The following is a 16,101-nucleotide window of genomic DNA, read 5'->3' on the forward strand; positions in this document are numbered from 1 at the left end:
GGTAAGTAACTTGTGATGGTACACGTCAGGTTTTTGCTGATCTCGTTGCCAAGTCATGCAGGCTGAGCAGTGACAAGGTTCAATGGCGTCAATGGGGGGAGATGCTCGCCCTATATTTTTATGCCCCTCTCCTCTACCTATATTAAAAAAATATATATATTTTGAGTATTTCTATTAAAAAATACGTTTTTTTTCGGATTTTCGTGGGAAAAAAATGAAATTGTCCCTCTCCCCCTAATTTTCCTCAATTGACCCCATGGACAAAATTTCAGCAAAATTTTAAAGAAAGTGGCTGAGCTTAATGGATGGCTGAGCTTACCAAGTTTCAGGAATTGATGTTTGAGCTGATTCCTGAAAGTTTCATCACTCAAACAAAATGTTAAATAAAAAATAAAAGATATTATTTCGTATAAAAGATACGCCCAAACAGAGTATAGTTCTTTTTTTTTTTTTTTTTTTGCTACTAATTCATAGCTGATGAAAAAGTGAGCTCTACTCTGTATTGGCAACACTGTCTACCAATTAACGAAATAAGAAAGTCGGACGGACAGAGATATATTATATTGTACATCATTACAGCCAAACGAATAGAAAGATGGTAGCAAGAATCCTTTCTAAAAAAAAAATTGTGAATATTTATATATCCTTGACTAGGCTCACTAGTATCGTACAAGAATGTATCCAGGATTTTTTCGCGGGGAGGTGAGTACCAAAAAAACGATAAAAAAAGACATCAACAAATTTTTTTATATTCATTTTTGTTATACTTTTATTAAATAAAACTTACTAGATAAAATTTACTAGATACATTTTTTTTACTACATAATTAGCTTTTCTTTAAAATATTGTACTTAATCTAAATATTTGTTCAATTAATTGATATTTGTTTGAAGTTGTTTTTATTTAATTTTATTCTAAAATTATTGTCATAAATTTAAGTAAATTTAAGTGTTTAAAATTTATCCTTTACCTGTCTTTCTTTTTTATTAATGCTTTACAATTAAGAAACAGTAAGTAAATGTAAGAAGTGCTTAAAATCCATAAAATTCAGTTAACGCTCGCTTTTATTGTCATCCTTAATACACCGATGAAACAGCATTCATAATATATAGTAATATCATTATTATTCTATTATCTTTTCATTATAAAAATGTATATGATTATATTATATAAATTATATTATCATTACATTTGGACAATGATGAAAATTTACATTCGATAAAAATAGATGATTGGCAAAGGTCCGAAGCTCCCCTGCTTGTATGCCCGAAAGTTTTTCTTACCAGGAATAAAAAATGTTCAAAGTATTTGCCCTGTTTTAACCATTTTCATTGGGAGGACCATATTTCCACGGGAGAGATTCATTGAAATATTTGGGGTTTGGCAACTAACCCGTCTAAGTATGGAGGCTTAAAATTCTTTATATCTGATGTCCACTTACTAGTTTTTCTGAATTACCTTTTTTTTGTCTTTTTTTTTTCATTTTAAATGCCACATTTCCAACCAGATATAACAATTATACATGTATTCGTTTCTGCTAAAAAACAAGATTCTGAATTGACAAAATTGCATATTGCAATAAATCACACATTACTAAGGAGTTAATAACTCACTAATTACTGCTTATGTTGCAATTATAATAATTACTCTGCAAGGTAAAATACGTTGAACTGTATGTACTACGAAGTTTGTTGTGCTCATTACTGCTTAAAGAAACAGGATTATTCCGTATAAAACCTGTCTAAATAAGGGGTTTATTTGTACTAAATTGAAAGTTAAAGCAGGAATTTGCATTAGATAAATCTTAGGAAAGATAGCCTTTCAGCTTCAATGGAATCTTCTTGATTTAAGAAAAAAAAATCACAGATTTATCCAAGGCACAATAATTAGAAAACAAACCTTAAATTTTTGGGATTTTGGGTCATCTTGCGTTTACAAGTTTGTAACATTAAGTTGCAATTTCAGTGGAATTTTGATAGTTAAGAAAGATTATATATTTACCACAAGAAATACTGGTTAGAAAATGAACCCCAAATCCGTGGGAACTCGAGCCATCTCGCGTGTACAAGCTATAACATTAAGTTACAATGTCAATGGAATCTTCATAATTTTGAAAAAAAACCCATAAATTCACCTTATTAGGAGCCGAATTCCAAATTTGCGGTATTTTAGGCCACCTTGCATCTACAAGTTATAACGTTAAGTTTCGATTTCAGTGGAATGTTCGTAATTTAGAATAGTCTTTTTTAAGCTGTAAAGCTTTTCCTGATTTCAACTAAACCATTTTTATTGCTGCGTTTTTTTTTTATTTAAAAGTTTATTTTCTTTATATTAAAAGCTAGGTACTACGGTTAAAACTGGTGGGTAACTTTTCAAGTGAACCTACGTTCAAATCGAACCAACCCAATTCATCCACCTTCAACTCAGTACCATGTAACTCAACCTCATTTAACCCGACCCCAATGCCTCATTCAACTCAATCTCGTAGAAATAACTGAATTATAATTAGTGTTGCATTTGAAAAGGGCATACCCAGCTAAATCTCGATTTCAAATGGTAGATAATTTCAGATTGAAGCAGCTGTGGCGACCTATCAGAAGGACCATAAGAAAGGTTTGCATGGAGCAGGCTCCAAGGAAATGGGCCATAACATCTATATTCTATGTCACCAATTGGCAAAACATAATAGAGAAATGAATGCCTTATTGAAACCTGTTGAAAACTCAGACTCGGAAGCTGCCTTGTCATATTTTGCTTCCCATACAGGACAGATAGAGGTAAGATCTAAATGGGTTCAGATAGAGGTAGTGACCTTGTACTTTTGATTCCTAGTAGATTAAGAATTAGCGTATTTTATGTTAAACTGTCACTTATTTTTTCAGTCAAAAACTTTCCATTCTGGATACAACAGGAGCTTGGTGGATTTAATATGACTCAGTTTAATATTCAATATTCTAGGGGATCTAGCCCCTATATTTTTCCTCTCCTAGTTTTATAAAAATACCATTTTGTATTTTCGTTAAAATTAGAAAACAATAATACCCCCCCCCTCATTAAAAAAATACAAAAAATTGAAAATCCCTGTTTGGGAAGCCATCTTGCTTCTCATACAGAACTAATATAAATAAAATCCATGTTGTATCGATCCATTTAAAATCACTAAGCATGTTTTCACTAATCTGTTACACCAGCAAGAATTCACATATTAAAGCTGCTTTGTTATGCCTGTTTGGGAATCCCTGTTTGGGAAGCCATCTTGCTTCTCATACAGAACTAATATAGATAAGATCCATGTTGTATTGATCCATTTAAAAACACTAAGCATTGTTTCTGAAACAAACATTGTATCTTACAAGCCAGGGGTCCCAAGAATTTGCTTTGGATGGGACCCATACTATCAAAATGATATAAAAGGGTAAATTAAAAAAATATGGGGTACCCTAAAATTGTAGTTTACACTTTAGACACTTCTTGCAATTCTGGAAAGCAGTTGAGTTAGGTGAATGACACTTTCAGAAATAAATCCAGAACCGCAAATATTTGAGCCAATTGAAAATGACAATGAAAAATGGGCAAATATTGAGCAGTTCATATTTTTGACCTATGAATAAAGTGAACATACCTTTCGATGCCTTTTCTTATGTTCTGTCCGAACGTAATAATCGTTTTTGGCACAAATTCACTTCACCCCACCCAAATATACTAATTCATGGTGTATATTTGCACATTGGGATGGGGGTGGGGGTAAAGTTCAAACTTACCTCTTTAGTCAGAATTGCATCTTGAATCCAAATTTAACATTTCTTTGCGACAGAAATGAACTTTACACGCCCCCCCCCTCATGAGTAAATATGTAACCTAGGGCTTGGGAGTAAAGAGAATTTACGCCAAAAGCAATTAGTATATTTGGAAAAAACAAGAAAAGGCATCGATTGGTATGTTTACTTTACTCATAGGTCAATAATATGAACTGGTCAATATTTACAAAAAAATGAACAATATAGAACCAAAGAGACCGGTATAATAAAAAAATATGATATTTTTCTGTGGATGCTTGAATTATGCGGCCTTTCTTAGGTTTGATAGTACTTTTGAAGACTCAAATTTTTAGTTGGGAGAGGAAGCAACCAGTGCCCGGATATTAAAATCATCACATACATTTCGCTTGCTGAATTTTAAGTAGGACTGAGTTTAAAACATCTTTGTTTTTGACAAGCTTTGCTTATGAACAAAGCTTGGCAGAACTACGAAGTGCTTATATTCTCAATTTTAAGCAAAGCTAATTGTAGAATAGGCTAATCACCCCTTTTAACATTCCCAAGAGCTTATACAGTAAGCAAGTAATCTTGTACAAGAGACAAGGAGAAAAAAGGTGCCTAGTATTTCTGTCCAAGCCTTTTTCCTCTTTTGCAGACTGATTTCAGCCTTGGTTTAAAACTATTAAAAAAAAACAGGAAGTTTTTCCACTGATAGTAAGGAGCAACATAAGAACTTTAGACGAAAGGCAATTACCACGTATTTTGAAGAGGGTCACCCCCTCCCCAACACCTTGCTCTTCACGCTAAAGTTTTTTAGTACTTTTAAAAAAGGTTCTTATTGTTCTACTTAAACGACCCTTGTGTTTCAAGAGTCTTTTTAAAGAATTGGGACAAAATTCAAACTTTAGCGTAAAGAGTGAGGTGTTGAGGAGCAGGCAACCCCTTTCATATACGTTGTAATTTTTGTTCGGTTGAAGTTTTAATGTTGCTCTATATTTTCAGTTAAGAAAATTTGTTTTTTTTTATTTAATTTCTGATCGTTTTTTAAATGATGCCAGGGCTTAGCATACTGTAAAGTGTGTTATAAAGACATAATTAGATGTTTGGCAAACGTGAGGCGCAAATTTTTTTTGACTTGCACACGCTTTTAACAACTTGCACTCTTTTTTGGCCTTGAATTGCACACTTTTTCTACGTCGGCAGTTGGCAACCATGGTTCGTAGCCAATTTCAAAAATAAAGAACGTGCGCTGTTAAACAGCAGAAAATGAGCAAAAAATAAATAAATCAGCATATAACCTTAGAAAGTGTTGTTTTCTTGTATGTTCTGGTAAAACAGAAATCGGAACCAAATTCAGCCAAACTCTTTTCTTTGAAAAAATATTTTTAAGGTATGCTTCTTGAAAAGAGCTTGGCTAAACTAGGCCTAGTCTTGATGTTACTAGGATTTTTGGCACTCCAGGATCTTTTCACCATGAAGCAGTTTAAAGGTAAACATTAATGATTCTGAAAGTAAGTATCAATACGTAGGCTACCCTTTTGGTAGTTTTTCGGACTTAATGACTTCCACTGATAGCCTACCTTATGTAGGCTAAGGTAAGATACCTAGTAGGCTGTGTGATTTGCTAGAATATTCTCATATAAATCTACCTCATAGTTAGGTTATTATATAATACTAGCATACACCTTTTATGTTTTTTTTTTATATTAAAAATACAAATAACTTTGACAAACAGCATCAATTACTGTCTTGCCATAACATAACAAATTACATTCAGAGCTGTTCAGAGGGAACAGGACAACCAGGGCCACTACCTTGAGTGGCGAGGGACTATGTTGAGTGTTTAGGTGGTAAGGAGGAGTTGCCTGTTTTTGATCAAATTTTTCACTTTAGCTTGACTGTCTTTGGTTATATTTGAGTCAGGAGAGGTGTAATGTAATTACATTTTCCCTAGGCACAACCAACCCTATGGATAGCTCTGATTGCACTTGAGAAGTACATGGTATATCATTCTGGGCTATTTCAGAAGAGATTTCTACTTGTTTTGATAATGAACAAGTTTAAGTCACAATAAAGTAATAAGGCAGAAATTTCAGTTCCTGCGATCCTTAATATTTCAAAAGTAAATAGTTCAGTATCCAGCTTACTCTTGTAATAGAAGGTAGTTGGAATTAGCATAAGAACTCTAGGTTGATGCTATGTAAATATTATTTTATATCAAGCAGTTCTTAGTAGAAAACTATAAGTAAGGAGTTAGAAGCTTCTAAAACACTAGAAAAGAATTTTCAATAGAAACTAATACATAAGAATTTGTCTTTAAATGCTGATTAAAAATATATATAGGGCATATAAAACTCATCAAGTTTAACAGATGAATAGATGAAAAAGCTATAAGTTTGAGAAAATTTGACTGGTTTTCAAAGAAGAACAAAGACCCACATGAAGTCAAGTAATATTAATGAAAATCACACCCTCAGATTCAGCACATTGGAAATCCCTAAAAGCAACGTAAGTTCTACTACACTATTGTACAGATTTATTAGTTGATACAGGTTATTATTCCCAAAGCTCCCAAAAAATGGATTGCTGGCAATTGAGTCTTTTTGATACCCTAAGCTCCCAACTTTTAATAATTTAATAATTAATAAAATTTTTTTTAAATAATTAACTAAATTTTGCTTAAGTCCTTAATAAAACGTTGATAGTGAAATGATTTGGAATGAGGCTTTCTTAAGAAAACAGGCCTTTAGAGACAGTTTGTTTGCAGCCTTTAAAAGCCCATTATTCTTTGAATTTTATAAAAATATTCCTTGTAGAACTAATCACAATTATTCCAATAATCATTTCAAGCTTTTATTTAGATTTTTTTTTCAGAAGGAAGATTATGCATGTATTTTTTTATTGGTGTTTTCTTTTGTTTTCCCATAAGTGATTGCATCAGACTAGTGGTTCTTGAAATTGGGCTTGGGCTCATTTGAATTGAAATTGGATTTTTAATATTTTTTTTTTTTTTATTGATTAAATAGATTGTGCAGTAACTCAACTGTGATTGTTTCCTCAGACTCAGATTCTTGCAACGCTGTTTAATTGTGGACATTTTTGGAAACTAATTTAACAATTTTTTTTATTTTTGGTTGGAAAAAGTTCTATAAATTGGTTTTGCGGGGTTCGAAAGGAAAGAGAAAATTGTAGTGAGTAGAGTGATAAGTGTTTTTAAATTTGTATGAGTGCGTTTCTCTGTTTGATATTGAAATAGGAAAAATAATTATTGATGACGTGTTGTTTGTGTGCTTTGTGTGCAGGGTTGCCAGCTTGGTTGTGTGGTGGGAGAGCCTTGCGAATATAAAGGTAAGTTTTTTGGGTGTTTTTTTTTTAGAATTGAGTTTTTTTCAGTTTTTGGGTGTGAGGTGTGCGTGTGTTTTGTTGTGAGAGGGTGCGCGTTAATATTCAGGTTTTTTTAATGTATTTGGAAAGTTTTTTGTTTTTTTTGTGACATTATTAGGAGGAACACAGTGGTTTTCGATCGGTATACGATGGGGCCATGAGTGAAGTTAGAGAGGTGGATATTAACAGGTTTATGAAGCAGCGAATCCTAACTGTGGGACCGTGAGGGTGATAGATACAGATGATTTCAAGTGCTTTGGTCAAGTGCGAGTAACAATGAATTCCGCGTTGATGACTTAGTAGCGCACTGCAAGACGCAAGAACCAAAGATGGGCTTCAGAAACGGTTTTTATCCGGTAAGTGTTGAAAGAACTGGGACACGCCCTATAGTTGTGGGGCTAAGAATGGTCCCAGGAGAAGTAACTAGCGATGAGATAAAGAGAGAACTCCAGGTTTATAGAACAGTCCTAAACATGAGAAGAAAAGTGTATACTGGAGATGAGTTTATCAAAGTATATATGGGAAGAGCAACAGCTTTTATGTATCTTGTTTATGTATCCCCATCCTGCCGTCTATTTAGGTTCTTTGGGGGAGGAAAAATCAACGTCTTCTATCCCGATCAGCCGGAAACATGTTTTATTTGCCATAGCAAAGATCATGAGGCCAAGGACTATCAGAAAAATCACAAAAATCAAAGAAGGCAGAGTGTCCTGAGTCCAAACCCAGGAAGTTTAGTGTTGGTATGGGAACCACAACCTCTACCAACAGCAAAGCCACCGCAAGAAAATGAAGGAGTTAGAGGTATTAGCGCACTCTCACCATCAGCTGCAGCAAACATGGTACTGGAAAGTGCAAAGATAAATGCTAAGAAAGGAGGTGGAGCTAAGAAAAAAAGACAGACCCAACACAAGAAGCAGCAGAAAGTGAGCTAGCAACCGAAGAAGCAGAGAAAAATGGCAATTCAGAAGCAGGAGCAAGCAAACAAGTAGCAGAAAATCAAAAGAGGGGTTTGAGACCACCAACCAAAACCCAACAAGACCAAGTAAAAGAAGCAGCAACAAACCAAAATGTACCTTCACCAAATGCAACCCTTAGTCAGGCATCTCTTAGTAGCATGGGGAGTAACCAATCAAAGAAGAGGAAAATGGAAGGAAAATGTATCGGAAAGGAAACAGGAAAAAGAGGATATAGGTGAAAAGGAAGAAAAGTTTTTTTTCTTTTTTTAAGTAATTAATGCAGATAACTACATTAAACGTGAATGGAGCAAAATAAACAAAAAGACAGACTTTCATTTCAGAATTTGTGACAAAACTGAATATAGATGTATCATGTCTACAAGAAGTTGACTCGAAAAAGTTCAAAGCCCCGACAGGTTACCAGTATGTTTATGGAGGGCTCAAGCCAGACGTTGGTTTCCTTTTAAAAGAAAGTGTACAGTGTGATCAAGGACGCATGCGTTTTGAAGATGATGGAAGCATTTGTAGTTTGCGTTGTGGGTCATTGGTGATAGTAAACGTCCACCTACCGTCAGGAAGGGGTAACTTCACACAACGGGAGAGTGCCATTCATGAAATATTGCCAAGTCTCCTTTGTGAAGAAAATTTGATAATTTTGGAGGATTTTAATTGTATGGTGTCCAAAGCGGATGCCTTAGGAAGGAATGGAAAAGTAGCAAGAAGAAGATGCAGTGAAGGTTTAAAGGCGGTGATAAGTGCTTGGAATTTGAAAGATGTGTGGGTTGATTTTGGGAAAGGATCTGGATTCACTTGAATGGATAATTGAGGATCAAGCATAATAGGCCAGATTTATGTGAAGCATAATCTGTTAACAGAAGTGATAAGTGTACAGAACGAACTCGTATCTTTCTCTGACCACACGACTCTGGTAATGGATATGGGAACCAACACAAACCGAGAAAAATTTATAAAGAACTATTGGAAACTGAATCCTTCAACACTGAAAGAGTAGCTGAGAGCCAGTATTTGAACTTGGATGCATAATTTTACAGATGGAATAGAGCCAGTGTAATTTTGGAAAGTCCTAAAGCAAAAAGTAAAAGCATATGTACAAAACTGTGAAAAAGAATCAAGAAGGGAAAGTAAAGCACATAAAAGACATCTTTATATAGTATTAAAACAGCTGAAGGAAGAGATTGACGAGGGGACGGAAGTGTGGTATGATTTTAAAGAGGTCAAAAATGAAATATGAAAGATTGAAGAAAAACAATTTGAGATTTGGAAACTGAAAAATAGATTGGCTGAAGAAGAGAATGCAGAACAAGTTAATCTAGCAATGAAAATTAAGGCAAAAAAGAGAAGAGAAAATAATAGAATGAGGGGATTAAGAAATAAGCAGGGAGAAGTTGTAGAAAATGAAGAGGAAAGAAAAAAAATAGTGGAAGATTTTTATAAGCAAATTTACACGTTGCCAGATCAAGGACAAGATAGCAGAATGGATTCCTTGGCAGATTTTGAACCAGTTAGGAAGGTAAAGACCAAAGAGAATGAGCTGATACTGCAGGAGGTAACCCGGCTTGAAATTGAAAAAACAATAAGAGGAATGAAAAATGGCAAGTCACCTGGGGTGGATGGACTGGGATACGAATTTTATAAAGAATTTTTTCCAGAAATCGGGGGTCTGTTTATTTTGGTGGTGAGAAACGATGTTGAACAAGGATATCCAGAGGATGACTTGGGCATGATATCCCTCCTTTTTAAGGACGCGATTGAATGGCACTTCAAAACTGGAGGTCTATATTGGTTTCAAACAGTGACTACAGAATAACATCAAATTTTTTTTACTAAGAGAATGGAGAAGGTGATGCCTGGAATCCTGGGAGGATATCAGTTTGGTGGTATTCGAGGGAAGAAGGCCCAGCATATTCTCAACGTGTTGCATGACTTGTTGGTACATAGAGACGACGAAATGGCAAAAAATAAGGCGCTTTCCCTTATGGTTTTCCTACTGTGTATGGATTTTGTCAAAGCGTATGACTCGGTTATAAGATTGATATTGTGGACACTGATGAAGGAAAATTTTGGATTTGATCAACGGTTTGTGAAGTGGTATGAAAATTTATTTAAGAATCCGATGGTGGTTGTGAATATAAATGGTTACACTAGTGGAAGGCTGAAGCTTGAAAAGGCAGTGTGACAAGGGGATTCGAGTGCCCCTTATTTGTTCAAACTGTATATAGATCCACTTTTTAAGTATGTTGAACGGCGGATACAAGGGATTGCCATTAAGACGAATATCTTCTTCAAATCACTGGCTTTTGTAGACAATGGGGCCTTCCTTCCTGGGAGTTTGGCTAATTTGATGAAAGTGGTGAGAGGAATATTGTGGTATGAGGAGCATTTCTTGGTAAAAAAAAAAAAAACACATAAAAAAGAGACAGTTACTAAACATAGGTGAGTACGCACGGTTAGATGATAGCGTCTGGGTCGAGGAAGCTCAGTTAGTGAAAGTATTTGGTGCACTTTTTGAAAGAATGGTGAATGTGGAAAATTTGTGGGAAGAGCGTGTGCAAAAGATTGAGGGGTTGCTGGTAGGCCATCAGAGAACACACTTTGTGTCAATGTTTGAGAGAGTAGTGTATGTAAACACGTATGCTCTCCCACTCCTATTTTATCTCGCACCGGCTTTTAATCCTGAAGAAAAGTATGCTAAAAAGGTAGAAAGGAGTATTTCGCGTTTTATTTGGAAGGGAAAGCTGGAAAAGCTAAGTATGAAAATGTTGTATGTGCTCCGAGAAGAGGGAGGGTCTTGGTGCTATAAAATTCCGGAAGGTGTGTAAGTCTCTGAGAATTAGAAACGTCTGTGAGATGATTTGTAGTAAATGGATTGATGGTGAAATAATAAGAGGATGGGCCTTACCAGGGATAAATACTGAGGAGGATGAACTAGCAAAACAAAAAATGATCAGGGATGTGCCAGAGAAACTCCATAAAGTAAAATAGGGTATTTGAGAAATGAAAAATCAAGCCTTGCTGAGCGATCAGGTGAAAAATGCCGAAAGGAAAAAGATAGGGGAGGGATATTTAGAGAAAACGGAAGAAGAAGAAGTGGTTTTTCACGTGAAAACAAAACAACCATTTGTGAATTTTAAGCTATTGTTTGAGAAAATGCATAGTGTACCGTACAGCCAGTTTATAAAGGAATTTATGTTTCTATTTATTCATGAGATACTGCCGTTTCAAGATCGATTAAGTCGTTTTACTCAAGTTGAAAGTCCAAAGTGCAAGGTTTGCGACGAAATAGCGATAAATGGCCTGAAGCACGAATTTCTCAGTTGTAAGTATAATGAAGGAATTGGAGATATGTGTTTTAGTGCCTTAAGAGATCGTGGAGTAATTTGGAATATGGAGGAAGATAAGATTAGGTTGATTAAACTGAATGTAGAAATTCCTGGAAATGAGAGGAGAGAGTGAGCTGTGGTGTTGATTGTGATGAAAATATGTAAATATGTTTGGAAAAAAGGATAGAAGAGAAAAGGGATTGAGTTAAGAGGGTTTGGTTATGATTGCAGGAGAATGATAGTGCGTTTAAGTGAAACTGAAAGGTGGAAAGAACGAGTGGATATTGAGAGTATGGAGTTGTTGGTTGAAGAGTTTATTGGAAAGATGTAGGTTATGTGTGAGGAGATATGTTGTGAGTTTGTTTTTCAGTGTAATTAGAAATGGGTAAAATAGCGTTTCCAGTTTTTTGTAAAAAAAAAAAAAAAAAAAAAATTCTTTTTTTAGTGTTAAATAGTAGCCGAAGTATAATTAAAAGGGAAAAATGAAATGATAAAGTTGAAGAGTGGTACCATTATAACTTTCTTTAAGGTCTTTGTAATTTGTAAATATGTTGGTGTATTTATTTGTAAAAGAAAGTTATACAGATAGATATTTTGGTTTATTTGTTTTATTTTTATTAATTTAATTGGTTTATTTTGAATTTCTTTATTATTTTTTTTTGTTTTTATAGGAGACACGTAGGGTCACCATCCGGAAGAGTTTAGAGGTATGAAAGATCTTAAGCCGAACTGGCCAGCCATGACAAAAAACATGAATAAATATTCATGTTTTATTCGCAACAGAATAATTAAAGTAATTTAGTTTTTTTATTTTTCCTCAGCTACTCTGAAGTAACTCTATAATAGCATCTTTTCCCTACGTGGATCAGTTTGCGCCAATTGTACATTTTTTTTTGTGGTGGTTTTATTGGTTTTTTAGTTTTATCTTGTTTTTATTTTTTATCCTGTTCCCCTTGTGTTTATTTCGTGCTGAAGACGCCCTGTTTGGATACAGGTGAAACATCTGTGCTGTTTTGCATTTGTCTTTTCTTTTCTCTCCACTGGCCACAATCTTTTTTGTTTTTTTTTTTTTTTTTTTTTTAGATTTTTCTCTTTGTTGGTTTTTTAGAGGTATGGTAAGAAATAGCCACCGTATGAAGGGCTTCCTGTTGGGGAAGACGCCCTTTTCCATGGGAATGGAATTTTTTTTTTTTGGAAGGTTTTGGTAGTATATGGTGACTTGAAGTGTGTCCAGTTCGGCTACTATTTAAAAAAAAGAGTAGGTGACGTATAAAGTTAAGATTAAACATATTTTGGATTTAAGATTTGTCGTCACTGAGAGGAGTGGAATTTTTATTTAAAATTAAAAAAAAAACTTTTGTTGTTTCCCAATGAGGGCCAGGTTTACCATTAGTTGTCAATTCTGAGAAAGCACATCAATTTATGAGCTTTGAAAAATGCATATTGATCTTCTCAATTGTAAAGAATGTAAAGCTGTTCTGTGGGGTATTTTTAGGCTACGTGAAGAATAATGTAGTCTAGTCCATATTAGAAAAAAACACTAAACATAGGCAATTATTATCCTTACTCAGTTGATTTTCAAAATTTTTTATGAAATTCTGTTCAGTGACCGATTTTTGGTTTGATAAACAAATAGGTTGTCTAATATGTATAATTAAACCCGGTGTTCAGACCCATTGAAATCTTTCTCTGAACTCTGACTAAACAAGTATTGACTAAACTCTAGTTAAATCAGAAATTATGCTTTAGGATGTCAATGTTCTATAGCACAAAACAATATGTGGTAAATTTGCAGTTTACAACATAATTTGGCTAGGATGAAGGGGAACATCTCACTTGATGTTTTTAGGGTCTTTTTCAATCCAATAATTACTAATGACTTTGCCAAATTTGCCTTTAATTGTCAATTCTGAGATAGCAAATAAATTTATACCTATTGAAAAATACACAATGATCTTCCCAACTGTAAAAAACATAAATTTGCACTGTGGAGCATTTGTACTGGAAAAGTAATGTAGTCTGTTCTGGACAAGAGAAACACTAAACATAAGCATTTATTATCTTAATTATTGTCTTAACTAAGTCTATTTACCAGATCTTTCATGAAATTATGTGCAGTGACAAATGATTGTACTAGCTATTATAAAAGATGGGGAGGGGTGGCTGTTGTATTGGGGATTGGGTTATCACATGCCTGAAAGAGTTCATTTCAATGCCTAAATTGTCAAACTCCCCATGGGCCTTCAAACTGGTATAGTTATATAAGGGGTTATAGGAATTAATCTCTTGTCTCCCTCCATTTAAACCAAGATTGAATAGGGTTGGATTAGGGTTATACATCCTATGTTATTACAGAAAACAAATTAGTTAACATGTATTTTAATGCTTTATCTACCTAAACTGACATGGTTTATGATATAATTATGTATAAGTGCATTTTAGCAATTACGAGGAATGGGTGATGGATCATTTTGTAGGTAGGGTCTGATGCCACAAAGAATACATTTCAATCATTATTGGTAAAAATGTGTTTCAATTTACAGACTAGATAAAAGCATAGTTGGTGAGAACAAACAAGTTAGACATGTGAAGAAAAATATCCCTTAATACCCATTAAGCATAAGATTGAAATGAACAAAGCTTCAAGTATGTATCTGTTTTATTAAACAGACAGGAGATATAAGGCTCCCAGCTTTGACATATTCAATATCACTTTTATGACTATGGATGTCAAGATAGGCCAAAAACTTGTAAATGAGCATATAGTATGAAGAAGTTGTTAAAAAAAATATATACCAATCTAAAAATTAGGCAAAGAACATTCTTATAGACAACAAAAAAGACAAATAGTTGGTTCACCTTTATTTATAATACTACAATTTCATGTATATAAACTGTTAAACAAAAAATATTATAAGGAAAATAAATTTTGAATCCCATTACCGTTCTTTAATTTGTTAAATGCTTTTGTTATATATTAACAAAACAAGCATTCCTACACAGAATAACTTTGGAATTATAAACATAGACACCTACTTGAAGAACTAGGCAGCCTGGTTCTTGAAAATTGAAATGGCTACAGTTGACACCACTCATTTTGCAATCTTAAGACTTGTTCAACCCACCTGAGACTCTAGGTGGGCAGACCTATGAGGCTTGGGATAGTTGTTCATTTGCAAGTTCAGGCAACTTTGATAGACAGTGTCTGTTATGAGTTAACCAAAAAATTCTGGGGATCCCTATTGTAATGCAAATGAACTTTCCTGGTAGGCCTGCTTGTCTAGAGTATCAGGCAGGTTAACTTAGTGTTAGGATTGACATATGACCACCAGGTTGCCCGGACTTGCATTCTCAGATGGACAATCTTGGGCTAAAGTCTCAGTCAGGCAACCCAATTTATCAGCCAAGACAGTTATATTCTGACTAAATTATTTAAAAATTGGTTGACCAACAAGTCACTTGGACTTGAAGGCAAACAAAGTGCATAAGCCTAAATAGGCCCACCCACCTAGAGTCTCAGGTGGGTTAGGTTATGTTGCAGGTGAACTAGTGACATAAGCCTAATAAGGCCAACCTACCTTAGTCTCAGGCAAGGGCCACTGTTTTAGGATTAACACATGAGCAACAAGTTGCCTGAATTTGCAGGCAAACAAGCAAACTAAACTTAATATATTGGATTTTCTGAATATGTTAGCCTATATGCATTTCTAAAAATTATGTGTATTCACTAGTGAAAACGGCTTGTGACTGACTGTTCCTAAACTGATGCAAGAAAAAAACTTCAATAGAATAAAAACAGGAATTATATTAAGGACAGCATTAGAGAGTCATGGATCTTCTGAATGAAAAACAATCATAAAATATAACAATATCACTAGAGCATTATTGTTATCTGTGTAATATATATTGTATTATGAATCATATACAATATATTATTGTATTGTTTGTACTTTCCAGTGTTTATTCTATTTCAGGATTAGGCTACATAATTCTGGAGTGCCACTTTGGTGAGGGGGCATGGCAGTTGCCCCAGTTACACTTTGAAAAATACCTTCTTATTTCTATTTTGCTACTTTTTATTTTATCATGGCTACTGGTTATTTTTGTCCCCCTTACATTTTGAAAATTGGAACCACTGACATAATTACTAGATACAAATCATCAGCTCAACTGGGTTACATCAAACAGGTCGTGGTAACAAACTATAAGTAAGGAGTGACCCCGCTCAATAGTAACCTGAAACTCTAAAAAATGGAATTTTGATACCAATAGATACATCAGAAGAATCAGATTTTTATGCTGATTTCAAATAAATAAGTGTCATCAAATTTAGTCTTACCCATTAAAAGTTATGCGCCTGAGAAAATTTGACTTATTTTAAAAAAAAGGGAAACACCCCCTAAAAGTCATAGAACTTTAACCAGAATCACACCATCGGATTCAGCTTATCAAAGAACCCTACTGTAGAAGTTTCAAGCTCGTATTTGCAAAAATGTGGAATTTCGTATTTTTTTTATCAGAAGAAAGATCACGGATGCGTGTTTATTTGTTTTTGTTTTGTTTTTTCCACAGGAGTGATCGTATCGATCCAGTAGTCCTAGAATATCATAAGAGGGCTCATTTGAACGGAAATTAAAAGCTCTAGTGCCCTTTTTAAGTAAC

The 16,101-nt window shown here is 34.3% G+C and overlaps 1 protein-coding gene across 1 annotated transcript in view; it reads left to right on the forward strand.

Annotated features, from left to right (window-relative positions):
- The window catches only part of LOC148956863 (inositol 1,4,5-trisphosphate receptor-like), a 166,979-nt gene that overhangs the window by 134,947 nt on the left and 15,931 nt on the right, over positions 1 to 16,101 (forward strand). Inside the window, 1 exon segment of the mRNA XM_089092350.1 lies at positions 2,571 to 2,777. Within this exon segment, the coding sequence (XP_088948476.1) occupies positions 2,571 to 2,777 (207 nt within the window).

The sequence above is a fragment of the Artemia sp. Qi Xiang Cuo genome, chromosome 1, assembly GCF_049724085.1.
Source record: "Artemia sp. Qi Xiang Cuo chromosome 1, ASM4972408v1, whole genome shotgun sequence".
Lineage (NCBI taxonomy): Eukaryota > Metazoa > Arthropoda > Branchiopoda > Anostraca > Artemiidae > Artemia > Artemia sp. Qi Xiang Cuo.